General features: G+C 50.4%; 1 protein-coding gene across 5 annotated transcripts; it reads right to left on the bottom strand.

The window, feature by feature from the left end:
• Positions 1 to 1,981: 1,981 nt before the first annotated feature.
• Positions 1,982 to 24,832, bottom strand: CMBL (carboxymethylenebutenolidase homolog). 5 transcript variants are annotated; one of them, XM_011287042.3, is made up of 6 exons: positions 24,657 to 24,832; positions 12,188 to 12,424; positions 10,925 to 11,032; positions 5,937 to 6,079; positions 3,795 to 3,886; positions 1,982 to 2,732 (listed from the first exon to the last, which is right to left on the bottom strand). In XM_011287042.3, the coding sequence occupies exons 2-6, from the start codon at positions 12,400 to 12,402 to the stop codon at positions 2,553 to 2,555; spliced, it is 738 nt and encodes a 245-aa protein (XP_011285344.1). In that variant the 5' UTR covers positions 12,403 to 12,424; positions 24,657 to 24,832; the 3' UTR covers positions 1,982 to 2,552. The 5 variants fall into 5 exon arrangements, with proteins under 5 accessions (XP_011285344.1, XP_019668458.1, XP_019668463.1 ...); XM_019812899.3 differs by having other exon boundaries at positions 12,188 to 12,421; XM_019812904.3 differs by lacking the exon at positions 24,657 to 24,832 and adding an exon at positions 24,457 to 24,629.
• Between the last annotated feature and the right edge of the window lie 1,284 nt (positions 24,833 to 26,116).

Below are 26,116 nucleotides of genomic sequence, written 5' to 3'. Positions count from 1 at the left end.
GCTCAAGTACAGATGCTTCTGGAAGGGCTGAGAGGCGGGTGTGTCACGTGAGGATTTCGTTATCCCTTTTCCTTTCTTTTCTGTTCTTGGCGAACCAGCTCCACTAAAGGATCAGGAGTTTGGGGCCAGGGGCGAGCGAAGTGTGGTACTAAAGGGAGGACAGGGAGCTGCAGGCATTTGAGGTGCTTCTTGGAGGCAACCTGCACAATAGAGGCCCCACCTAAAGCACCAGAGGCGAGACGGCTACTTAGAAAATGTGTTCAAGGTCGGCAAAAGCAGGGAGGCAGCAGGGAAGGTGTGTGTGAGGTATTTGTGGTGTCCCAAGTGCTGTTGTAAATGTTTAACACAGACACTGGCGGTGTTGTAATGTGTGGTCCCAGACCGGGTCCTGGACCGTCTCAAGGGGCCAAGAGGTCAACAGTGTTTTTATACTAAGCTTACTTGCTTTTCCCACTGCTGACAAGAGTCATTTGCCACCACGGCAGAAGCAAGCCGCTCTCCCTGAGGGAGGGCCTCGATGAAGCACCAGCTCTCGGCCTTGAGCTCACGGCTAACGTTCTGCGACAGTAAGCGTGTAAAGCATGTCCGTGTAACAAGCGTGGTTCTGTCCGCTGCACTAGCCCCCTTATCCTGGAACACCATTGAAGGAATGACCTTTGAACTGTGTGGAATTGGATATATGACAGACCTCTCAAAAATGATAGAGTAAGCCCGAAACTTCCATAGATAACGGTCCTGCCCCGGCTCCTAGAGCAAAAATCCCATAAACGGTGGCTTCGGTGTTTCTTTCTCACTGTTCTGGAGGCTGGGAGCCCAAGACTAAGGGGGTGGTTCTTGGGAAGGAGTTCCCTCCCTCATAAGAGTAGGTACCGACAGTCCCGGCCCCCCCTCCCTGCTCTGGGAGGTCTTCTGTGAGGCAGAGGCCTAGAGTGCGCCCGTGAGGAGAGGGCCCGGACGGGCAGGCACCTGCCCCGTGTCCTGAGGTCAGCAGGGCCCTGAACCACTCTCGGGCCCGTTAGGAGTGAGTCTTCTTCTCTGAGCCAGTGTCAGGCTCTCTGTCGTTCGCGGCCCGAGAAACCTGATGTTCCAGACGGCCCTGCTTCTCTTCCCGGATTCCCCGTCCAGCATAATCTCTACACAGGCCTCGGACGGGTCGCTGTGTCTGCCCTCCCGGTTCTCTTCTAAGTGCCCTGGAATCCCTCCCCTCCTCTCCATTTTCCTGCAGGGGTGAGGTCCACATCACTCCTCCCTTTCTCTCGTCACCCCTCCGCTGTCACAGAAAAAAGTAAAGTCATCAGGCACATGGGACTCCAAAAGCCTAGCGATGGAAGAAAGGAAGGGGTGCGTGTGGATGCCGGAAGCCGCAGACACCCTTCTCGTCCCTGGCTTCGAGAGTGGAAGTACCATGAGTTCCCCTCTCCACCCAGAGCCCCACCCTCAACCCAGGACCCAAGCAAAATGCCCTCCCCCTGGTCCCACCCGATGGAGGGCACCTGTGGCAGGGCCGGGGCCGGGGTGTGAGGGGACACGAGGTGACCCTTCTGCATCTGCAGACTCACAGGAGCCAGTGGGAGTGCACAGCCGTCTAGCCGAGGCTTGCTTAGTTTGCAAAGTAAAACTCTCAGCTGGCACAGAACACCAAGTGCGGGACTGTCACGGGGTGGGGGGGGGGGGGGGGGTAACCGGGTTAAAGGAAAGTCAACGGCGCGGCTGGAAGGCAGGGCCTTTACTGGTGCCGACTGGCTCTGCCCCCTGTAGCTCCTACCGCCACTCTGCGCACGGCATGTGGCCAAGAATGCCGAGGAGCTGAGCTGTTCACGCGATTTAATATAAATCAATTAAAATATATAAAAACTGAAGCGTGACCCTGTATGCCACCCCCCTTCAACTGAATGCACGAGTGATTCCTGACGCAATCCCAGGCCCTGGGCCCCGAAGATGCCCACGTTCTGGAAAATCACTTCCTTGGGAGACGGCCAGATAGTCACTCTAATCCATTGTTCTTTATTAGCTTTTAGAAAAAGCCACACATTCAGAAAGTAAGTTTATTGGCTCAATATAATTAGGTCAACGAAACCCTATTTTAGCCTCAGTATTTCTCACAGTGCAATCCACGAACATGACCGACTCATCCGTATTAAGACAGACAAATGCCCAAGGAAGCTGGGCTTTGAATCTGAGTTTACAATTCATGTTCTTCATGGCTCTGCCACACCCATCGTTTTAAAGAATGTACTTAATGAAGAACCACGAAGTCCATGGCTGAGCTGTCAGCTGGTCCATAAACAGCCCTAGGTTTTTGCTAACAGGATATTAACTCTACCATTCGAATTCTTCAGGTACTGACCTGTTTTTCCCTTAGTGTGTGTGTTCAAAATTAAATTGTATCATGCATCAACATTTCCTACTGCATTTATGTTTGAGATGGAATAATGAATTTCAGGATTCCTGGATTTATTTTATATCAAGATAGTAAAAATTAAATGACCCAAGTATCCCAAAGCAATTTTCTGGATGCGAGCTATTCTGAGAAAGTGTACCCTTGGCCCCTGCTAAACGTACTTGTGCAGCCACTCAATTAAATTCCTTCTTGCCTCGTCAACATAGGGCTTGTCCTCGGCTGAACAATCTTCTCTCTTTCGATGCACGAAGCCATGGGTTTGCCCAGAAAATGTTTTAATTTGATATTCCACTTTGCAGTGTTTTTTCAACTTCTGGGTCAGCAAAGAGACCTGATAATGCAGAAGATTTCATGACAGTATGACTTTAACAATCTGGTAATATTTTCCATTCTCTAAATCCTCTCTGAATGCTCATAAAAGAAGTCTAACATCGGTGCCTTAAGTTCCGTAGCTACTGTGAATTTGTTACTTTTAATTTGACAACTAAGAGTCCTCGGCTCTGGCAAAGAGCATCCCAAGCAATGTAAAAATTCGATAAATATCAATTTCTTGAAATTAAATTAGTATCTTTTGTCTATCATTCAATATATAATATAATACTCATTCAATATATAACAAAATACTCAATATAGTCAAGCATAAATTGTTTTAAGTTTATATTAATATAGTGTATTAGTTATGAATAATAACAATTTCTAAGCGACTGCTTTTGAACCACAATTTTCTGCTTTTTTCTTATCAACATATTGGGTTTAACACACCCATGTTCTTTTCTTTTTTTTTTTTTTTTTAAAGTAAACTCTATCCCCAACATGGGGCTCGAACTCACGACCCCGAGATCAAGAGTCGCATGCTCCACCGACGGAGCCAGCCGGGATCCCCAACACGCTCATGTCTTTAAGAACACACTTTATCTGAACTCCCGGGTTCCATGTGGGAGGATGGGGAGGCCGAGCTTCTATGCCCAGTAACCAGGCCCCACCAAGAGCACATTCGGAGGATTACAATCCCTAAATTCCCCAATAAAACCCATCTTTAAATTTTTCATGTTGAGAATGTTTGGAGGAACAAATGAACCCTTTGAGACATCTTCCCCGAAAGGTCAAATCATGTCATTAAATACAGAGATGAGGGACACCTGGGTGGCTCGGTCAGTTAAGCATCAGACTCTTGATTTCGGCTCAGGTCATGATCTCAGGGTTGTGGGATTGAGCCCCGCGTCGGGCTCCATGCTGAGTGTGAGCCTGCTTGGGATTCTCTCTCCCCCTCCCCTGAGCTCACTCGCTCTCTCTCTCTCTCAAAAAGTAAAAATCGAAACAACAACTGTGGGTGTGCCCACTCCTACAGGAAAATAAGCAAAAAAGAAAGAAATGAGAAAAGATACCAACTTACTTGCTCAAGAGGAATCACAGCATCATTTTCGGCAAAAATGAACAACGTGGGGTTCTTCAAACTGTGCACATCTTCAGAATCCTTGATGATGCCTGGAAATTGGGGACAGGGACACGGGGGTAGGATTTCCACACACGCGCCTCAGAAAACCATGTGGGTTTGGCTTGATTTTTTTTCAAAGTAAAATCTGTGCTTTGGGGGTTTTGTTTATTTTCTTTCTAGCAATTCCACGCAAATGGCCGGACTTTCCTGCTCTCCACCTCCTTCACTGGGTCAGGCCACAAATAATGGAATTAGACCTTGCAGCGGCTTTGCACGCAAAGATACAGAAGCAGCCCCGAAAATGCTCCCTCCTCGTGGGGCACGCCTTCATTTACAAAGAAGTGACGGCTCCCCATCTGCACCTTCTGACCACCACTGTTCTAGAAGTTTCTCAAGGTCCACACAAGCCCCATGGCTTCTGGCCTCAGTATGCCGAGGGGCCTCATTCATACAGTGTTGCACGGGGTAACCGTGCCCAGACCAGACCACGAGTGTCAAGTCTCAGATGTGCCACCTGGTCCGTCTGCAAAAGTTACCTTTCATCCTTCAGAATCACAGAGCATTTGGTCAGAAGCCTGTCCTGCCTTGGGGACAACCACCGTGGGTGTGCCCCCTCCTACAGGAAAATAAGCAAAAGAGGTACCATATGTTGCCCCTCTAAGAAGAACCATAGTGTTAAAGGAAAGATTACGCTGACACTTGGTAAGGAGGCTGTATTCAAAGGGGACCACCGCACAGGAGGGTGTGAGGGGAGAGAGATCGCTCCGCCCAAATACAAGGACAAGCGGGGATTTACGGCCAAGGAGCAGGGTGCGGGGCAGTGGGCAGAAAATTACGAAGAGGAAACACTGGGGTAAGACGGATTCTGGCCAGGTGATAGGACAGGGTTCTTGCTGACAAGAGACGGAAGGCGGGGTGTGAGGAACTTGGACAGACATCAAAAGTAGGGGGTTCTCTCTGAACTGCCCCAATGGGCCAATGTCAGAGCCCGGTTGGGGCCTCCTCGGAAGGAAGACTCACCGTGGAGCCTGACTCGAGTTTGGTGCAGGACAGGGTCCCAGTCAGTAGGGAGAAAATAATGGAAATCTTCTGTTTCCATTTCCTGCGGGAGCCCAGGGAGCCTCCCCTCAACCTGGAACTCGTCTCTAGAAGCAGGGAGCCACAGGACAGATGGCCACGCTCTGTTAAGGCCACACTGTGTGGCTGGACCGAGGTTTGACGCCCTGGAGTCCCGCCGGGCTCTGGCAGCTCATGCAGTGTGCAACAGCGGCCAGCAGGGGGTGCTGGCGAGGCGTCCACCAGGCTATTTCACACCAGGGCACCGAACGGCCCGGAACAGCCAGCCCCCTCTGCACAGCGGCAGCTGACAACTGACTATTAACTTTGGGGTAAGTTACTATTTAAAGGGTTTTTTTTTTTCTTGCTAAAAGCAAAAATGCCACAGCAAGAAACCATTAATCCAAATAAGAATCCTTTGTGTAACTGTACATTATACTATCACGAAAGAAAGCCAAATTGCCTTCCACATCTTTTTTTCTTTTTTTTTTTTAACATTTTTATGGTCCGAATGCTTCTACACTGTGAACTTAGTATGCCATTTCTATATAGAGATGGAATGTTCTTATCTCATTGCTATCATACGTGCGGTTGGTTTGGCTACAATGTTTATGCTGCTGCTTACATTTTAGAATCACTTTTCCTTTTCTTTCCTTCCTTTATATTGTGTGCCTGTGTGTGTGTGTGTGTGTGTGTGTGTGTGTGTGTGTATGCGGTTGAAAATAACTGCTATCTTGGAAAAATACCTTCACAGATGTTCCTCGTAAAGAATATTGTTTGATATTCACCATTATCACAGAAATAAATGTGACCCCCTTCATCCTCGGTGAAGAAATTGAGACCTGGGTTAGGTGACTCCTCTGGTTACTGCATTACCAACCTCCACCTCCACGCTCACATTTTTAAAGCCAATTCCCTCAAGACGGGCCATCTCTGCACAGCGGGGTCTATGCTGCTCCCCGAACCGTTAGTTTGGGAAGAGGCTCCCGGGTGTCCCTCAACCACTCCTGTTCCCATCGCGTAAAATGCACAAGGCAGATTTACCGTAGACGGACACCCCTGCCCTGAATTCTGGGTATTTCATCATCACGTGATGGACAGCCACTCCGCCCCAGCAGAATCCCACGACGCCGATTTTCTGAGCGTGACACTGCTGTTTCAGAAACCTCAAGACAGCATCGACCTCTCTAGAACAGAAAGTTATCCAAGAATCAACAGATTCAGATCACTTATATGTGGAACCTAAAAAGCCAAACTCAGAGAAACAGAGAGCAGAGTGGGTACCGGAGGTGGGGCGTGGGAGAGAGACTGGACAGACGACATTAACTTCCAATTAGAAGATTAACAAGCCCAGGGGCGCCTGGGTGGTGCAGTCGGTTAAGCGTCCGACTTCAGCCAGGTCACGATCTCGCGGTCCGTGAGTTCGAGCCCCGCGTCGGGCTCTGGGCTGATGGCTCAGAGCCTGGAGCCTGTTTCCGATTCTGTGTCTCCCTCTCTCTCTGCCCCTCCCCCGTTCATGCTCTGTCTCTCTCTGTCCCCAAAAAAATAAATAAACGTTGAAAAAAAAATTAAAAAAAAAAAAAAAAGAAGATTAACAAGCCTGGGGGTGTAAGGTGCAGCCGGTGACCTCAGTCTATACCGTGTGATAGACTTGAAGGCTGCTAAAAGGGTAGACCTTAAATGTTCTCGCCATGAAAAAGAAACGGCAACTATGTAACAGGACCGGGTGTGGGCTAAGGCTATGGTGCCGATCCTTTTGCAGTATATAAATGTACTAAATGAGCACATTGTACACCTTAAACTTATACAACATTATGTGTCAATTATATTTCAATAAAATAGGGGCGGGGTGGTGGCCGGGGAGGCGACGATGAAACACACACACACACACACACACACACACACACACACACACAATCAAGAGGGATTTTGTGAGCCCCCTGGGGAGTGAGCTGGACAGCAAGTGCTGTACCAACAGTAACAGGGGCTTCGGCATCCGCTGTTCCTTGACGTTCTGAGATTTCCTACTTTCGTCCTGCCTGAGTGACGCACATCCCCCCACCCGTCTCCCCACGGGTCTCCCTTCCGAGCCCAGCCTCCTCCAACCACCTGTCAGGGCTGCCAGAGGGCTCTCAGCAAACCACACATCAGACCAGCTCGCATGCCAGCTGGAAGCAGAGTTCTGGCTTTCCTCGGCCTCCGGATGAAGGCCAAAGGCCAAAGCACCCCTCCTAAGGCCTGATCCCAAGATCCACCCCCCGCGAGCACCCCGGCCCGCCGTCCTCTGGCAGGCACCGGCCGCAACTGGGCGGCTCCCCTAACTCTCTAACTTGGCACGTTCACCCCTTCAGCTAACATCCCAACTCAGCACCTCCGGACTCCTCCCTCCGGTGTCCCCAAAGAGCAGAGGGGGGATTTGGAAAGCCACCAGGACTATTTAAGCCAGGAGAGGACCAAGAATAGTGGCCCAGTCTGGTAAATGGGTCATTTGCAAATTGATTGTTTGGAACTCTGCGTTTTCAACTAAAAGCAATACACCCAAACGGAGGCAAGGGCTTCGAGGCCAGCCCGAAAGTCCTGCTTGATCTGATAAGGAAGAATTGTGGTTTACAAGTTAGAAAAAGAAAAAGAAAGCCATCCCATTGCACTTCCTCCTTCCTTTCTCCTTTAGTCATAGCATATCCTTGAGCACATTTAAATACGTGTATCATACCACTGCGTGCAGTTATTTTCATAATGTTAGCAGAAATTAAGTAATTCTGCAAACTGAAATGGAACAAGCAATGGTTTTTGACATTTGGGGCTTTAGGTTTTCCTTCAATGCTTTGATCGCAAGAATAACTGCCTTGGGGCGCGCGGGTGACTCGGTTAAGCATCCAGCTTCAGCTCAGGTCATGATCTCTCGGTCGGTGGGCTGGAGCTCCGCGCGTCAGGCTCTGTGCTGACAGCTCAGAGCCTGGAGCCTGCTTCAGATTCTGTGTGTGTGTCTCTCCCTCTGCCCCTTCTCAGCTCACGCTCTGTCTCTCTCTCTCAAAATTAAATAAACAATAATGATAAAAAAAAAAAAAAAGAACTGCCTTTATTGGAGGGAACAAGAAAGAGGCCATTTCCATAAAAATACGGTAACTCGAGTGAACAGGCCTTTGCTCGTGCTGCTCTGAACGTGTTCCCTACTTTTCTGGGAGCACCAAAGTTTAGCCTTGGATGAACCTCTCCCCCAACCCATGCTTGATTCTTATACCTTGGGAACTCTGCCCTAGGTTCCAGGAGTGAAGTATGTGGGTCAGGTTGACCACCAGAGTATAGCAATCTCCTGGCCACAGTGATTGGTTGAAGGATGGACCTGTGACTGAGTCATAACCATCAGGGCAAAATGAGAATTTTACTGGCTTGCGGGAAAAGAGACCAATGTGGGGGCCGGAGCTGCGGCAGCCATCTTGCCACCCAGAGGCAAAAGCTGCCTGAGAATGAAGCCAGGGCACAGGATGTGGAGTGGAGACACGTTGGGAAGGCAAGTCCTGGGGATACTTTCTGCACTGCGAACCAACCCCTGCTTGAAGCCAGAAACGACCTCTTCTCAGTTCTATAAACCAAAATATCCCATGACTATGTAAACAGTAAGCAGTCAAGATGGGTTTTCTGTTACTTGCAAACAAAAGACACTTGACCAGACACAAGGGTTTCAGTCTCCTTTCAAAGTCAGTGTTTCTGTTTAATGTCTCATTTTTATTTAGGGGCGCCTGGCTGGCTTAGTCGGTTAAGCGTCCAACTTCAGCTCAGGTCATGATCTCATAGTTCATGAGTTTGAGCCCCACATCAAGCTCTGTGCTGACAGCTCAGAGCCTGGAGCCTGCTTCGGATTCTGTGTCTCCCGCTCTCTCTCTCTCTCTGCTCCTCCCCTGATCGCACTCTGTCTCTCTCTCTCGAAATAAACATTAAAAAAAAAATTTTTTTTTAAGTGCATAGCTCTCCTTTTCCCCTGTGGCAGAGTCCCACTGGCCTGCTCCCACACCTGCCAGAAACGACCCCTCTGCTCTGTGCTCACGAATGGAAGGCAGGCCCACACAGCTACCCTCCCCCACCCCGGCCCCACATGCAAAGCTGAATTTCTGCATTCACATCCCAGCCTCTTGTGCTTCTAATTCTCATTTGCTCTGAACTTCTTGCTTCCTTTTGTTTTTCTTGGGGTTTCAGGTTGAGGTTGCAGGTCCCCCAGGAGGGACTTGGGAAAGGTAAGCATGCAGGGGAGTTATTCCAGGAATCTCAGGGCCAGCACTGAGGGAGAGGAGGGAAGGAAGTGGGGTCTGCACGGGAGAACCTAGCAGTGGCAAGCTCCACGCAGGCCTCGGACAGTTCCCCAGGGGAGCCTGGAGCGCCCTGGCCCCTGGAGGTGCCCCTGACTTGCGGTGGGGGAGCCAGGCCTTCATCCCAGGGAGACTCCTCAGGATGGGGCAGAGAAAAACAAGGCAGCTGACACCGGAGGCCATCCCAAGGACAGTGAGGGACTGGGCGACGACTTTGTTAACACAGCCCGGGTGCTCGGCCACGCCTGCCGGGAGCTCCCAAGGCAGCGGGCAGCACCTCCCATGCCCCACAAGCTGCACAGGGAGACCCTAGGATGACCCTGGCCTGAGCCACAACGCGCTGCCACCCTGCACAGGCCCCTAAAAGAAGGTGGTCCAGTGAGTGCGGGGAGTGAGGCAGGGCCGGGGAAGCAGGAAGGGGCACTCAGCAGGACCCAAGGCCCCTTGGGGCTACGGGCACAGGTCTGCTTGGGGCCCACCAGCCCAGTGGAAGGAGGGGCCAGCTCTGGAGGGCACTCTGGTGATAGAAGAAAAGAACAGACAGTCCCAGGGACCCAGCGGCCACAGGCAGGGGACCACATTATGAGCAGTCCCGCCAAGCTGGGCTGGGGGAGCAGTTTATCAAAACCAAAGCTCGGGGTGCCTGGGTGGCTCAGTCGGTTGAGCGTCCGACTTCGGCTCAGGTCATGATCTCACAGCTCATGAGTTTGAGCCCCACGTCGGGCTCTGTGCTGACAGCTCGGAGCCTGGAGCCCACTTCGGATTCTGTGTCTCCCTCTCTCTCTGCCCCTAACCCACTCACATTCTGTCTCTGTCTCTCTCAAAAATAGACAAACATTAAAAAAAAAAAATAAAAAAAAAAAACAAAAACAAGGCTCAGGTGCATGGTGGGAGAAAGTCAGGTGACAGGGAAGGACAGCTTTCAGGACAAGTGGGCAAGGTGAGAGTCAAGGCTGGTGGTGGGGAAGCTCCTTTGCCTTGGGCTCACGTTTACTTGCTCAGGAGGAACTGGGCACCAGAGAACAATCCTGCCCCTCTCCCCGTCCACCCTGAGTCCAGACAGAAGAGGGTGTGTGACTGGCAGCTGGGAGGTCTGGTCCTTGCTTCTGGACTCCTGGAGCTAATTTCCTAAAAGGCTGAGATCCTGGGGGATCCCCCACTTTTCCTCTCATTGCTCCCCGGGTCCTGGCACGATGGCAGTCTAGCCCTGGCGTAAAGACCCAAAGTCTCGGGGCGGGGGTGGAGGGGGGAAGCAGGGGCAGGTCTCGGCTGGGGGGAGGGGACGGCCCTTCGGGTTTCCAACCGGCTGAGCGCTAACGGAGCCGGGGCTGGTGTTGGCTCTGGTGTCTTTTCTCTCCCCGTTGTCTCAGCTGGTTCCGCAGCCAGGACAGGAAGGAAGGAACGTCCACCCTGTGGACCCCGAAAGCCCCCTTGTCAAGGGAAATCGTACCGCCCGCAACGCAGCACCTCCGCCAAGTTCCCCTGGCATCAGTGCCATGAAGTTTCTGGAAGGCGGAAGCAGACGAGCCTGCTGGCACCGCAGGAGCCCTTGCCGGGACCTCACCTCCAGGGACACACTCTGTGCTGCACAAAAGCATGTGTCCGTGGAAGTCCTGCCACAGGGGAGGGAGGGTGGGCGCCCAAGTGGTGATGTCACACGCGCTTCTCTGCTCTCCAGGGGCCCTGGGGCGGGCAGGAGGGGGAGCACAAACACGGGTGATAACTTACCTGTCGATCTTCCTGGCGTCTCTTGTTTTCAACCAGTCCGGGAAGGTGGACCAGTCCCCAGAAGGCTGCCAGGGTTCTTGGCCCACAAAGAAGTCTGGAAGGATGGCTCTGCAAAAAAGGGACGTCAACTGACCTTCGCTTTGGAGCTGGCGGCACTCGGTATTTGCTGACGCTCATTAAGACCCGGGCTACGAGGGAGAGTCTGCTTCAGAGGAAAAGAAAAGTGGTGCCCACGAGAGCCAGCTTTGATCACATCCGAGAGGCCAGCTGGCACCAGGCCACACCACTTGGGATTTCACAAGCGTAGGTGCACGGCCTCTGACGGCCGCCCGCAGCCCAGCCCATCCGAGATGACGAGGCAGTCGGACGGGGCGCCCTCCCCACGAGACTGATGGCACAGGATGGAGACCCGGGAGGCATGGGCCCGGGAGGGGCGGGGTGGTGAGCGCAGGGGTGTCCCCGACCCCCTGGAGGAGTCGCAACGCTCAGCTGGCCTTTAGAGTTAGCCTCCGGTCAGAGGGTACATCTGGGGAGCATGTCCAGTCACCATGACTAAGCAGTTTTCCCCTGCCCCCTGCCCGGAGGGGAAGGTCTACTGCAGGTTCTGAAATGGGCCGCACAGAGAAAACAAGCCAGTCCACTGAGTCCTCAAACACCCCCCCCCCCCATCCCGTCAACCCCGGAGGGTGGGTCAACACGGCTTTGGCCAGAGACCTGCTTCCGAAAATAAAGGTCATCACCAGGGATGGAGGAGCACAGCTCTTCCTTCCCGGCGTCGAAGGAACCCTGAAGCCTGGGTCAGAAGAATCCAAGTTCAAGTGCCGGTCGGCCCTGTAACCTTAACAGGTCGCTTACCCACTTTTAGCCTCATTTTCTTGACCTGAAGAAGAGACAGCACCCTGCACTGCCCAACCTCAGGGGGTCGTTCTGAAGGAGAGAGGACTTGTACGCCTGTGAGGGGGCTTTGTAGATCACGGGCGGCTTTGCTCATTTTTCGTGTTCTGTCTCCACCCAAAGGACCCCGTTGGGCAACAGAAACCCCAGCCCCGGGCAGCCTGCTGGCTGGACTGGGCTGGGAGCGGTGGCCTCCAGGTGCTGTTTTAGGTCCGTGTGATTCACATTCCCCATCTACCTGTGCCCAGCGAGACAAGGACATCGACAGCTTAGCACACGGTCAGGGTGTTGTGGTTTTGTTTTCCCTGAAGGGATCAAGATAGATCACAGAGGTTTCCATGAAGTGAAGAAACAGAACCGCATACATACGTGTATCCGTTTCCTGCGATCATGTCAGTCATGTATCTGCTATTGGGCAACTGCCAGCCAAATATGTCTTGAATGACGATCACAGCCTTGCCCGTGTCGAAGGGGGGTTTGGTGACATAAGCCTTGATGTGCTCGACTTGAACTTCGCGCCCCATCCCTCCATACTCTATCTTATGGCCAATGTCACACGGACAAGGATGAGCCTCGTTAGCCATTGGAGATATTTAAGTTGGGCTACTGAGAGAGAAACATGCATTAGGGTCTGAATGGTGCAAATCCAAAGATTGTATGCAGTAAGTAAATTAAAATCAAGAGCACAAAAAATGGGGCGCCTGGGTGGCTCAGTCAGTTAAGCGGCCGACTTCAGCTCAGGTCACGATCTCGCGGTTCGTGGGTTCAAGCCCCGCGTTGGGTTCTGTGCTGACAGCTCAGAGCCTGGAGCCCGCTTCGGATTCTGTCTCTGGCTCTCTCTGCCTCTCCCCTGCTCGCTCTCTCTCTCTCTCTCTCTCTCTCTCTGTCTCTCTCAAAAATAAGATAAACATTAAAAAAGGAGTACAAAAAATAATTAAGTTTAACTCTACATATCGTGTATTTATGGAGGAAATCACTGATAACCTGGGATTTTGGCAGTGTGGCAGATTAGAGCTAACAGGAATCCACTCCCATTACAAACACTCAAAATACCTAAGTAAATGTAACCAACGGATAAAAATTAAAATGGGAACTCATAGGAAAAGAAGGGATTGGAGAGGATAGGATTAGCCAGGATTGGAGAGGAGACCTGAAGGCAGGATCAGCTTGGCATGAGCAGACACTGAGGGAGCCCAGGGATACTGGGGAGAAGGCTAAACCCAGGAACGAGCTCTAACACCACCCGATGCTTAGGATGTGTCCAGTGAGGCCTCTGGACCCCACAAGATAGGGATCCACGGCTGACACCCCATGCAGTGTCAGAGCCCCAAAAGGTTTATATTTAGTGGGGAACGTAAAAACAAAAAATACCAAAAGAAAAAAAAGAAAATTCTACCAACCAGGACTAAGACTGTGATTAGAAAACCCAGAGAAGGTAAAAATAACCCCCCAAATGTCCCCCCAAATGTCCACTGTCCTTTCAAAGTAGGAATGCCTAGACTATGACATTTAACCCAATAACTGACCCTGGGCGGTGAAATCCCTGGGCACCAGCAGAAGCAGAAGCAAATCTACTCAGAGCAAGACGTTCCCAATCCAGGACAAAAAACGCCACCCACTGGGGCGGCTGGGTGGCTGTCGAGCGTCAGGCTTCGGCTCAGGTCATGATCTTGCGGTTCGTGGGTTCAAGCCCCACATCGGGCTTGCTGCTGTCAGCACAGAGCCTGCTTTGGAACCTCTGTCTCCCTCTCTCTGCCCCTCCCCTGCTTGTGCTCGCTCTCTCTCTCTCTAAAAAATAAACATTAAAAAAAAAAAAAAAAAAAAAAAACCACCACCCACTGAAGAGGGACAATAAAGGCCCTGACAGTGGCTGGGGTCTGGATAGAATTTGCAGGGAAAGCCAACTGAGGCAAAGAGGAGACAGGAGGATGAGGGGTTTTGCCTGAGCAACTGTCTTTAAATGAGAAGGAGGACACTTGGGAAGAGCAGGTTTGAAGAGGTCAGGACTTAAATGCGGAGCCCGGGAAGTCTGAAATGTCTGCTCCACAAGCTCCGTGGACCGCGCAGGACAGCAAGTTTGGGGCAGGGGTCCAAGCCGGAAGTACAAACTTGATACAGTATGGTCAGCCTACACAGCCAAGCCTCATTTTTTGCCGCTTCCATGCACGTGAAGTTGCCTAGTCACAAAACTTATTTGCAACTCCAAAATCAATCCTTGCAGTAATACTGCGACCATCCACGGACTTTTGTAAAGCACTGAAAAATCTGAGTCACCCACATGCACGGTCCCGGCCAAGGTCGAACAAGGCAACGCCCCGCCTTCCCATATCAGCCCTCACGCTGTAAACAAGTATCCTTTTCGCTTTCTATTTAGCGCCACATCTTTTGCATTTTTGTGCTTTTTGGTGGTGATTGCGGTGTTTAAAGAATGGACTCCATGCACAGTAGTGAAGAGCTGTCTAGTAATAGGGCACGAAGGCTATGATGTGCCTACAAAGATAACGTGCGCAGTAGACAAGCTTAGTTCAGGCACACAGTACACCTGTTGACTGCGAGTTCAATGTTAATGAATCACCTATGTATTAAATGAGGTGTCTCTACACAGAAACACACAAAAAACTAGGTTATGCACTGATCAGTCGACAGAAACATGACCAGAGGCTCATAGAACCCTACCTGTATTTCCTCTTGGAGCCATGGTTCAGTATTTGCTAGTTCAGTGTCCCTGTGACTTTATAGAACGTAACCACGTTCTATGGCTGACCCTTGAACCACACAGGTTTGAACTGCACGGTCCACTTACACGTGGATTTTTTTTTTTTTTCAATAAATTCAGCACAGGACTGCAAATGTATTTTCTCTTTTTTTATGATGTTTTTACCATTTTCTTTTCACTGGCTCACTTCATTGTAAGACTACAGTGTATAACGCACAGAGCATGCACCCTCTGTGTTCATCAACCGTTTATGTTACCAAAAAAGCTTCCGATCAACAGCAGACTATAAGGAACTACATTTTTGAGGGGGTCAAAAGTTACATGCAGATTTTTTGACTGCACAGGGGTCCATGCCCCTAAAAGCCCCCCCCCCCCCCCCCCCCCCCCCCCCCCCCCCCCCCCCGCCCACTCCGATGTTGTTCAAAGTCAACTATACTGTAAATAATGAGAATCAGCAGTACATACTATTGGAAACCTCGGGCGTGCCTGGCATGATTAAAGGAATGATTAGATAAGAAGAGATAAGGAAGAAGAAGGATCTAGAAGAGCGAGCGAGCCCTGGGGCCTTCACCATTAAAAGCTTTGGGGAAAGAGTGAGCCTGAGAATAAACAGTCAGAAGGGAGGAACCCCCCACTCACGAGCCTGGAGCCACATGAAGACAAGTTTTCAAGGAGGGAGACTGTAGACACAGGCATTCGGCAAGAGGGGTGGCCACAGGGCTCAGCAGCGTGGACGTCAGGGTGGTCTCCACGAGAACGGGTCTGGTGGCCATGACGGCAAACGGGCTTGGGGGAAAATGAGAAGAGAGCACCTGACAGCGTGAACACGGAAGTTCTTCAAGGCTTTTACCAGAAAGAGGGGCAAAGAGAGGGAGCAGACGGAGGGAAGGTAGAGCAACAGGTCTTTTTATTTTTTAACGGAAGAAACGTTAGTACCTTTACAGGTGGATGAGAACGGGTGCCTCACAGAGGAAAACAAAGCAAAACCAGCCCAACCCACGGTGCCAGGTGATGAGGGACACAAAGGCAAGAGAAATGTAGCTTAAATTAAATTTCCTGACAGCTTGCAGCCCACTGACACCTGACACGTAAGAGCGTGACCTTCCTCAAGGAACTCACCGCTGCCTTAGTGCCTTAATGTTCACTTTAATTAAAGACTAAAAGTGACCTTGGGGCGCCTGGGTGGCTCAGCTGGTTAAGCGTCTGACTCTTGCTTTGAGCTCAGGTCGTATGATCTCACAGTGTGCGAGTTCGAGCCCCGCGTTGGGCTCTGCACTGACTCTCTCTCTCTCTCTCTCTGCCCCTCCCCTGCGTGTGCTGTCTCTCTCTCTCTCTCTCAAAATAAAGGAATAAACATAAAAAAACAAAAAGCCTAAAAGTAACCTTATCTTAACAGCAGCTAGCCCCTCAAGGTCCTGAAAGCCTTGATTCCAAGTTCCTTAGGGACTTTCGCTCTCCCTAACTACCACTAATTAAAAAGTACACAACCAGTCCCACCTCACAACCCCAGGGCAGCTCTTTCTGCCCACCGGGCCTGTCCCTGTGCTATAATAAGATCACCTTTATGCACCAAAATTCTTTCTTAGCTGTTTGCTCACAAACCCTAGAGCTAGGTGAGCTAGGGGAGGGGGGCTGGGGTCAGCCCAGGGAGGAGACCACCCACCTTCCTTGGAAGCGTGGACGGGTCCTCCTCGGTCCCAGGAGGGGAGGCGGAGGAGGGGTGGATGACATCGGGGCAGAGGGCCGAGGACGCTCCGCACATGTGCTCAGAAAACTGAGAGCGGGGTCGGCAGTCAGGGTGAGAGCAGGGGGGGAGGCTGGAGAGGACAGAAGAAGTGGGAAGATGGAGGACCAGGGAACTGTACACGGTCCTTGAGGCCATGTGCCCCCAGCCAGGTCCGGGATGGTGGTTTGAGGCTGGCAGCGAGATGCAGCAGAACAGACTAGGCTCTGGAGGTCACTACGGGGCAGGCGGATCCACGGTGAACAGGCAGACCCGAGGTGGAAAGACGGACTGGCCAATGAAGGGGCGTAAGATGCGACGAGATCACAGTGGATCCCTACCTGCCACGTCGCTGCCCTGCCAGATGGTTAGAAACCTGAGTAGAAAAGCGAAAGTCATCTGTTGGAAGAAAATAAAGGGGAACACCTTTTCCTTGAATCTTGGAGCAAGGCAGCATTTCTTACATCAGATCCAAAAACATGAACCATAAAGAAAAAGATTAATAAATTTCATTAAGTACGTATCAGTCTGCTCGAGCTGCCATAACAAAATACCACAGGCCGGTCAGCTGACACAACAGAAATGTGTTTCTCACCGTTCCGGGGCCTGGAAGTCAAAGGTCAGGGTGCCAGCAAGGCGGGGCTCTGAGGGGGACTCTCCTCACTTGCGGACAGCCACCTTCTCGCCGTGTCCTCACACGCAAGCTTTCTGGCCTCTTCTTAGAAGAGCACGAATCCCACCTTGGGGCCCCACCCTCATGACCTCATCTCAACCTGATCGGCCGAGGCCCCACCTGCAAATACCGTCACATTGGGGGTTAGGGCATCCACCTATGAACTCTGGGGACACACAATGCAATCCACAGCGGTAGGTGACTGTAAAAACCACTTACGAGACAACTGGGGGAGACGGAACTGGTTGGATGTCTCATGATATTGAGAGTTACTGTTAACGGACCGGTGGGCAAGGGCCAGATACGACTATCAAAGTGATGGTTTTGTGTGTGTGTATCTGTATCTTTTATAGCCACCTGCTGATGTATATACCGATGAAACAGCCAGACATCTAGGATGTGCTTCAAAACAGCCCAGGGGGTGGTGGAGGTGGGGAAGAGATATTATTATTTGAGATATTATTCTCAAAGCAGAAGATTTAGTATCTAGATAACATACAGGGAAAATCCGTATAAATCAACAAGGAAAAGACAAACCCAAGAGATAAATGCTCCAAAGATCTGAACAGGCAACTCACAAAACGGTACCCCTGAGTGGCACCCAGACCTCTGAAAAGACATTCAACCTCACTGGTATTTAAGAAATTATACTATTTTGTACCTAAGAAAGACGCTATTTTGCATCAGCTTGGCAACAAGGTCTGTTAACACCAAGAGTTGGTGACCATACAGGGAAAGAGGAAGGAACGTGAGCTGATACAAACTCAAAATACAAACTCTGGCGAGACAGACTACTTTGGTCTGGTAAGGTCTGGCAAAGTCAAAGATAAAGACACCTGCAACCCAGAAATGCCACAGCTGGGTGTACTCCCTAGAGAGATTTACACCTGCGTGTATGAGCGCGTGGTGAGGACAGAAGGCGTGTTCCTGGCGGCAATAACCGGAAGCAATCGAGTTGACCTTCAGGAGGAAAACAGGGTCAACTGCGATTTAGTCGTTACTGTGGGCTGAGTTGTGTCCCCCAAAAAGATATGTTCAAGTTCTAACTCCCAGAACTTATGAATGTGCCCTTATTTGGAAATAGAGCTTTGTAGAGGTAATCAAGTTAAGATGAGGTCATACTGGATTAGGGTGGCCACTGCCCCTAATTTTGGAAATTTGGATACAGCAACACACAGGGGAGAAGGCCCCACGGAGACATAGGTGGAGACTGGAGTATCTACCAGCCAAGCAACACCAAGGATGGCCGGGCACCATCAGAAGCTGGAGAGAGGCAAGGAAGGATCCCCCTCTGTAGGTCCATAGAAAGCACAGCCCCGCTGACACCTTCACTGCAGACTTCTGGCCTCCAGAACCGTGAGAGAATAAATTTCTGTTGTCCTGGGACACCCGGCTGGCTCAGCGTGTAGACCGTGCAACTCTTACTCTCGGCATTGTGAGTTCGAGCCCCATGCTGGGTGTAGAGATGGCTTAAGAATAAAAAAAACCTTTAGAAAAATATTCTGTTGTCTTAAGTGACCCAGTTTGTGGTAATTTGTTACAGCCACCCCAGGAAACAAATAGATTCATAACTACTCCGTGAATAAACTACACGTGTATTTACTGATATAAATCTTAGAAACATAATGCTATATAAAAAGACAATGTCCTTTTTGATGCTAAATAAAGACTAATAACCCAAAATAGTACTTATTTTATTAATAAATATACTGTAGTAAAAGTGTGATGCATGGGAATAAAACACACCACGATTAGCCAGTGGTTACTAGCAAGGGAGAAAGGATGGGGACAGCTGGCTTTAACCGCATTTGTTACATTCAACTTCCTAAGAAAGTTGTTTTTTGGTTTTTTTTTAAGATTTTTATTTTTGAGTAATCCCTACACCCAACATGGGGCTCAAACTTACAACCCCAAGACCAAGAGTCACATGCTCTACTGACTAAGACAGCCAGGAGTCCCAGAAAGTTTTGATTAAGGACAAAATGTTCCAATTGTTTTGCGTGGGTCACATGAATATGGGTGGCTGTTAGATTATTTCCTATACTTTCCAGAATATTCTGGAAGGCAAATACCTTACATTTTAAGGAAACACATATTAAGAGCTGGTCTTTTGCTCAAAGAAGATTTGAATCTATTCCCCACGGGTTTGTTTTCACAAGCTATGTTATGAAACTATTATTAGCAAGAGAAGTCACAACAATCCAGCACCAAGAGCGGTAAATTTTACGTCCAATGCGCTATGTGTTGACAGCTGATTCTTTATGCTGATTGCTTACCTGGATTGTCCTATGGGGACGTGGAGACCACGAAAAATCCTAGCCGTTCCAAAGGGGCCTCGAGCCTGAATCTTTTTACTTTATCTTCAATTGATACCCACTTTTTTTTTAAGTTTATTTTTATGTATTTTGAGAGAGACAGAGAGCAAGTGGGGGGGCGGGGGGCAGAGAGACCGAGGGAGACAGAGAATCCCAAGCAGGCTCCACTCCTCAGCGCAGAGCCCGATGCAGGGCTTGAACTCACAAACCGTGAGATCATGACCTGAGCCGAAATCAGGAGTCAGACACAACTGACTGAGCCACCCAGGTGCCCCCAATTAATACGCACTTTCCAGAAGGAATGTTTATGGCCAGGAGAGCCACTGTCTGGATGCATCCTACGCAAGCAGGCAGTGGCAGGGAGAGGCCTGGGTGTGGAAGGCGGGACTCCGGCCAGACCCCTCATGTAGCAGAGTAGTGCATTGTGTGTCCTGGGCCAAGGCCATAGGGCAGGGAAGCTGGTTTCCATGGACAGCCCGCCGTGGCCCCCCTGTGACCCCCCTGTGGCTCCCGGGGAAAGCGCCTGGGGGAGCACACCCAGGTGGGCCCTACTGACAGGAGGACACTAAAATTCCTCTACAGCCCTTCCAGGATTCTGCCTCTGCCCCCTCCCTCCCCCAAATGACACATTTGTTAAAGGATAATTTTCACAAGGAAAGGAAAACCATGACTCTCATGCGGATTTACAAAAATGAACACGTGAAGGCTTTTACTTCTCTAAGAAGAAGGAACGAGGCAGATGTGAGAACTGGTTCGAAGGAAAAAAGAAAAGAGCACAAATGTATACGGACGACAGCACAGCTGAAATTGCAGAAGGACAGAAAACGGAGTTTTCCGCAGGAGGGAGGAAGCCATGAATCCCACCGCACAGGACAGAATTTACTAACTTGTTGGTTACCGGCCACGTACAAAGAAGGAGTTGCAGCGGCTCAAAGACCACGGGCCGGGAAGGATGCCCCACGGATGACCGAGGTTTTCTACAGAAACACGAAGTTCCTTCTGCATGACCTTCACCGTGAGGTCATTCTGCGTGAGCGACGGTGCTGCGCTTTCCGCCTACTTAGGGACGGGACAGGGGGTCTGACGTGGATGGTGGGGGGCTTATAAAATGTGTCAAGAAGGGCTTTTCTGGGGCGCCTGGCTGGCTCTGTCATGGAGTACACGACTCTTGGCCTCGGGGTTGTGAGTTTGAGCCCCATGCTGGTGTAGAGATAACTTAAAAATAAAATCTTAGGGGCGCCTGGGTGGCGCAGTCGGTTAAGTGTCCGACTTCAGCCAGGTCACGATCTCGCGGTCCGTGAGTTCAAGCCCCGCGTCGGGCTCTGGGCTGATGGCTCAGAGCCTGGAGTCTGTTTCCGATTCTGTGTCTCCCTCTCTCTCTGCCCCTCCCCCGTTCATGCTCTGTCTCTCTCTGTCCCAAAAATAAATAAACGTTGAAAAAAAAAATTAAAAAAAAATAAAATCTTAGAAGAAGGAGGAAGGAGGAAGGAGGAAGGAGGAAGGAGGAAGGAGGAGGAGAGGCAGAGCTTTCCTGCATCATGACAGGTGGGCTTGGCAAAACTCACCGGCCACCTCGAGACCAGACCCGTGGTCTCCACTAGGGAAGCCTCTGAACTCAGAACCCTCCTCATGGTGCCAAGGATAACTGAGACGCACCCCTGCACAGGAGAGCCTGACTCGCACCTTCTTTGGCGAGGCCACACTGGCCGGCAGCGCTAATGCTCATGATCCGCCCATGACATTCACCCAAGATGCCACCAACATGTGACTGATCTCAAGGCTCACTCTCCCACAGTGACCAGCCTTCTCTCCCTCACCAAGCTCCACTGACTTCTCTTCTCAAACAGGCCTGTGTGGGGCTTCTGGATGCATCTCTGCTGTGCCTAGTTTCAGTAAGAATCCCGCTAAGTCAGTTTCACAGAATCCATGACCCTTGATATCTGATCTGGTTGCTCGTCCTCCACCCCCTCACCCCCAGGCGATGTCTGATCTCTCTGGCTTGTCTCCTGCAAGAACCCTGTTAGGTCGGTTTATCCAGAACTCTCATCCCCTGTGATGTTTCCTCTTAGTCATTTTCCATCCACTGACCCCCCACCACCCCACTCCCTGGCTATAAATCCTCACTTTTCTTTGCTATTTCCAGGGTTGAGCCCAATCTCTCTCCCCCACGGTAAAACCCCACTGCGGTGGGCCCTACACCTATCCCAAAGGTCCTGAATAAGGTCTGCCTTCCGTTCCTTAACAAACGCCATGAATGAATGATTTGTTCTTCAGCCCCCTGCAGCCCTGCTTCACACACCAAGCACCTCCACAGTGTCACAAGTCAAGACCCATGGGGATCACTGGTGCCTGTTTGATGCCAATTCCAAGGAGCTAACATGTCCTGCCTTATCTCCTTTTTTTTTCCATTTCTTTTTTTTTTTTTTTAAGTGAATTAACATACGATGTAGTCTTGGTTTCAGGAGTAGAACCCAGTGATTCATCGCTTACATAGGACACCCAGTGCTCATCCCTAAAAGTGCCCTCCTGAATGCCCATCGCCCATTTCAGCAAATGGTGCTGGGAGAACCGGACCACTTTCTTACACCAGACACAAAAATAAACTCAAAATGGATGAAAGACCTCAATGTGAGACAGGAAACCAACAAAACCCTACGAGAGAAAACAGGTAGCAACCTCTTTAACCTTGGCCGCAGCAGCTGCTTACTTGCCGTGTCTCCAGGGGCGAGGGAAATAAAAGCAAAAATGAACTATTGGGACCCCATCAGGATAAAAGCTCCCGCCCCTTCCCCTAACATGAACCTTCCTGAGGCATTCCTTTGCCCCATATATACCTGTCCTTCTTGATTTCTCTTTTGAATCAGTTATAAAATCTGCCTGGTTCCTTCTTTAATAAATAAAATAGAATGTTTAACACATGCTCATTTAAAAAAAAAAAAAATGACGGGGCGCCTGGGTGGCGCAGTCGGTTAAGCGTCCGACTTCAGCCAGGTCACGATCTCGCGGTCCGTGAGTTCCAGCCCCGCGTCAGGCTCTGGGCTGATGGCTCAGAGCCTGGAGCCTGCTTCCGATTCTGTGTCTCCCTCTCTCTCTGCCCCTCCCCCGTTCATGCTCTGTCTCTCTCTGTCCCATAAATAAATAAACGTTGAAAAAAAAAATTTAAAAAAAAAACGTTAAGTAATCTCTCTACATCCAACGTGGGACTCGAACTCACAAGCCCAAGATCAAGAGTTGCATGCTCTACCGACTGAGCCGGCCAGGCACCCCAACATGTGCTCATTTTTCTGTCTGTTTGAGAGTCACGCTCTCACCTTCCCCTGAAAATGATCTTTTAACAACGCTATTGAATAACATTCCCCTTTTCTCTCCAGAAGTCAAAACGGTGAGAAATGGATGGTGACGTATGGCCCAGATGATGGAGTTTTCCTACTTTCATACCCTCAGGGACGTAAATAGCTCAGAAGTCAGACTTCCCGGTGCAGTGAAGTTCTCCAGCAGAAACAGAGAAAACAGATTTCAACGAGCAAAGGGAATTGGCATAGGTGGGACTGCAACAAGCAAAGAAGTCCAGGAAGAAATTTCTAGAAGCTTCAGAGATTTGGAAACCATCAGCAAGCAAACAAAGGCTGAAAGGTAACAGGGGAAGGCAGTGGCTAAAGGGGAAGGCTCAGTGTTTTCCCTTCACTGGGTAAACACTGCAGGAACTTGCTTGGCAACTGAGTTTTGATCTTGCAGCCGGGAAAGCAGGGCCCTACTTACCCACAGATGATTCTACCAACGTCAACAACTCCAGATCTATTTGTTCTCAATCATGCTTCTATTTGCCATAGGGGACAGGTCTAGACAGCATTGATCAGAAAGGTAGATGTGATGAGGACCCACCGGCCTGCAAACAAGCCAATCACATGGCTGCCTTTGGCTTCTCTCGGGCTGTTCTGAGGCCTTGACAGCATGTCCCCAGACACCTGTGGGGCTCACTTCTGACCACCTTATTTGAAATGGGCTTTGAAAACATCAGCTTATATCTTCCATCAGCAAGGAGGCCTGATCGCAGTCCCCTATGTCAGCAAGGCCTAGGAGAGGAGACACTTTCGCCTGCCAACCCACACGGCTGAGTGGGTGACCCGTGCGGTCCTTCTTGGCAACATGCACCGGGTACCGAGCACCAAAGATGCCATGATGCTAGACCCACGGTCTCCTCTCTAGACCCAGTAGTACCCACCCTAAGGAAATACTGCCAAATGGGGATAATAATTTTTTTTTTTTTTTTTTTTTTGAGACAGAGAGCAAGAGAGAGAGCACACACAGCAGGGGCAGGGGCAGAGAGAGGAAGAGAGAGAAAATCCCAAGCAGGCAACACACTGTCAGCTCAGAGCCCGATGCGGGGCTTGACCTCACGAACCTCGAGATCATGACCTGAGCTGAAATCAAGAGTCCGACATTTAACCAACTGAGTCACCCAGGTGCCCCCCATAATGATTTTTTGAAGCCCGCATCCCTCTTGTCAGTTCAGATGAAAGGATGAAACACCAGAGGTCATAGCTACCCAAGGCACAGCCAGACCAACCAAGGAACAAAAAGGCCTAGGCTCAAGGGATACGAATGCTTGCTTCAATTTCTAACATAAGAAATAAAGATATTTTCCAGATTCCAAGCCCCTTGAAATGGAAAAGACCTCCAGGGCACCAGATGAAGTGGCACCAGGTCACCTGCTAGTAGGACCTCATGGGCCTCTAATCAAAGGTGTCCACCTTCTCACAAGACCTCTTCCCCCAAATTTTGCCCTTAAAAACCCTCATGCAAGCCATCCGAGAGTTCTGGACTTTCGAGCATTAGCTCCCCCGGTCTCCTGGGGGGCCACACCAATAAATCGCCTATTTTTCTCCTCTGCAAAAGCTTGATGTCAATTTGTACTGGCTTGCAGTACTTGGAAACGGGGGGGGGGGGGGGGGGGGGGGGGGGACAAACTCTGGTTTGGTTACATTTTGATGCAAATAGGCTCATCTTTCCCACGGGTTTATACTGGCAAAAACCACACAACTGAAATGCCCAACTTGTAGGACAATAATTACAAACAGTATTCCATTCGAAGGCATGGAAGAAAGGCTCCGGACACAGCATTCTATGGAAAAAATAAATAACGAGTTTCTGCACACCACGATTGCAGCTACGTTTTTTACAGAGGTGGCTGAACAGGACAGGAAAACATACCCAAGTGGGCCGGCCCAGGCTGCTTTTCTGCGGTGATAATGTACTGCTGCTTTGGGAAAAGGTTTGGGAAAAGGACTTTTTGGTCGGCTCAGGACCTGTGCGCAGGGCAGGCTTGCTCGAGCTGCTGCTGCAAACACTCGCGCCGAGTTAGCGCGGCGCCGGGCCGCGCGCGTTCCCGCGCTCCCGCGGAGCGCACCTACCTGTCCGCCGCCGGAAGCCTGGGTTCTCCCCGCGCCGAGGCTGCCCGCCGGGCCCGGGGACGGTCGGGGCAGGCGGAGGGGAGGCGCCTCCCGCCGGGACGGAAGTGGACGCGCGGTGACGGAGGGCGGCGGATCCCCACGGGCCAGTGGCTGCCCGGGATTCCAGGCCTCCCGGGAAGGCCGGGCGGGGGAGGGGAGGCTCGGAGCGCACGGGGGTGGGGGAGGGGGGCGGGGAGGGCAGGGGGGGAGGGGCGGGGGCGGGAGGGAAGAGGGGAAGGAGGAGGCGGGGGCGGGGGAGGAAAGCCAAAAGCAGCCAGACAGCCGGCCTGTGAAATTTACGAGAGTGCCTGGCTCCTAGGGCCTGGGACTTCCCTGTTGTAAATCTAAATTAGGCTGTTTTTAAAAATAAGTCGTTACCGGGCGCCTGGGCGGCTCAGTTGGTGTGTGGCCCACTTTATGGGACGTAGGCTCAGGTCATGGTCTACAGTTCGTGAGTTCGAGACCTGCATTGGGCTCTGTGCTCTCAGCATACAGCCTGCTTCAGACCCTCTGTCCTCCCCTCTCTCTCGCTGCCCTCCCTAGGCCCCCCCCCCAAATAAAGAAACATTAAAAAAAATAAAATAGCGGTGCCTGGGTGGCTCAGTCGGTTAAGCGTCCGACTTCAGCTCAGGTCATGATCTTGCAGTTCGTGGATTCCAGCCCCACATCGGGCTCTGTGCTGACAGCTCGGAGCCCAGAGCCTGCTAAGGATTCTGTGTCTCCCTCTCTCTCTCTCTCTCTGCCCCTCCCCAGCTCCTGCTCTGTCTCTGTCTCTCTCTCTCAAAATTAAATAAACATTAAAAAATTGTCTTAATTAAAATAAAAATAAGTTGTTGCATACTTCTAGTTGCCCCCACTGTGTTATATCTGGTCATCTAAAGTTATCATAACCAATTCAGCTGGCTCCAAAGAAGGTTAAAGAAACAGGAAGAAATGTGCATTTGGAAAATAAGTGACAGTGGAGAAAATACCAGCTTCCTGAGGCCACAAGAATTTGACCACAAATCTTAAGACCCGGAACATAGAACCTTATTAATTTAGATGCTCCTAATTGGAAAATGTGCGAATCCAGATAAAAGATGACTTAGATTTTCCCGCCAGAAAGATGGCAAATCGGTAAGATAAACAGACAACAGGAGTAAGGTTTGTGAACGGACAATAGGACTGTTCAAGGGTCATTTTCAGACGGGTGAAGTCATGATGTCACACAGATGTAAAAATGACGTGTTACAGATTTTGTGCTACTCGTTAATTAATGAGGAAGACAGGCAGATATTAAAACCAGTTCAAAAAAAGAGTCAACGGGTGTTGTATGTAAGCCAACTTGACAATAAATTATATTCATAAAAAATAATAATAAAAAAATAAAAACCTTTTTTTTAAAAGAGTCAAAGCACACACATTTATATGGAATTAAAAAA

Source organism: Felis catus, chromosome A1 (assembly GCF_018350175.1).
Source record: "Felis catus isolate Fca126 chromosome A1, F.catus_Fca126_mat1.0, whole genome shotgun sequence".
Lineage (NCBI taxonomy): Eukaryota > Metazoa > Chordata > Mammalia > Carnivora > Felidae > Felis > Felis catus.
This window is presented reverse-complemented; position numbering and strand designations above follow the sequence as displayed.

Coding starts and splice junctions, on each gene's coding strand:
- CMBL (XM_011287042.3), bottom strand. CDS start 12,402: ATGGCTAACGAGGCTCATCCTTGTCCGTGTGACATTGGCCATAAGATA. Junction 3,887..5,936: donor GGCAGGGGTGTCCGTCTACG/GTAAATCTGCCT, acceptor CCCAATTTCCAG/GCATCATCAAGGATTCTGAA. Junction 2,733..3,794: donor CTGTGATTCCTCTTGAGCAA/GTAAGTTGGTAT, acceptor CTGCATTATCAG/GTCTCTTTGCTGACCCAGAA.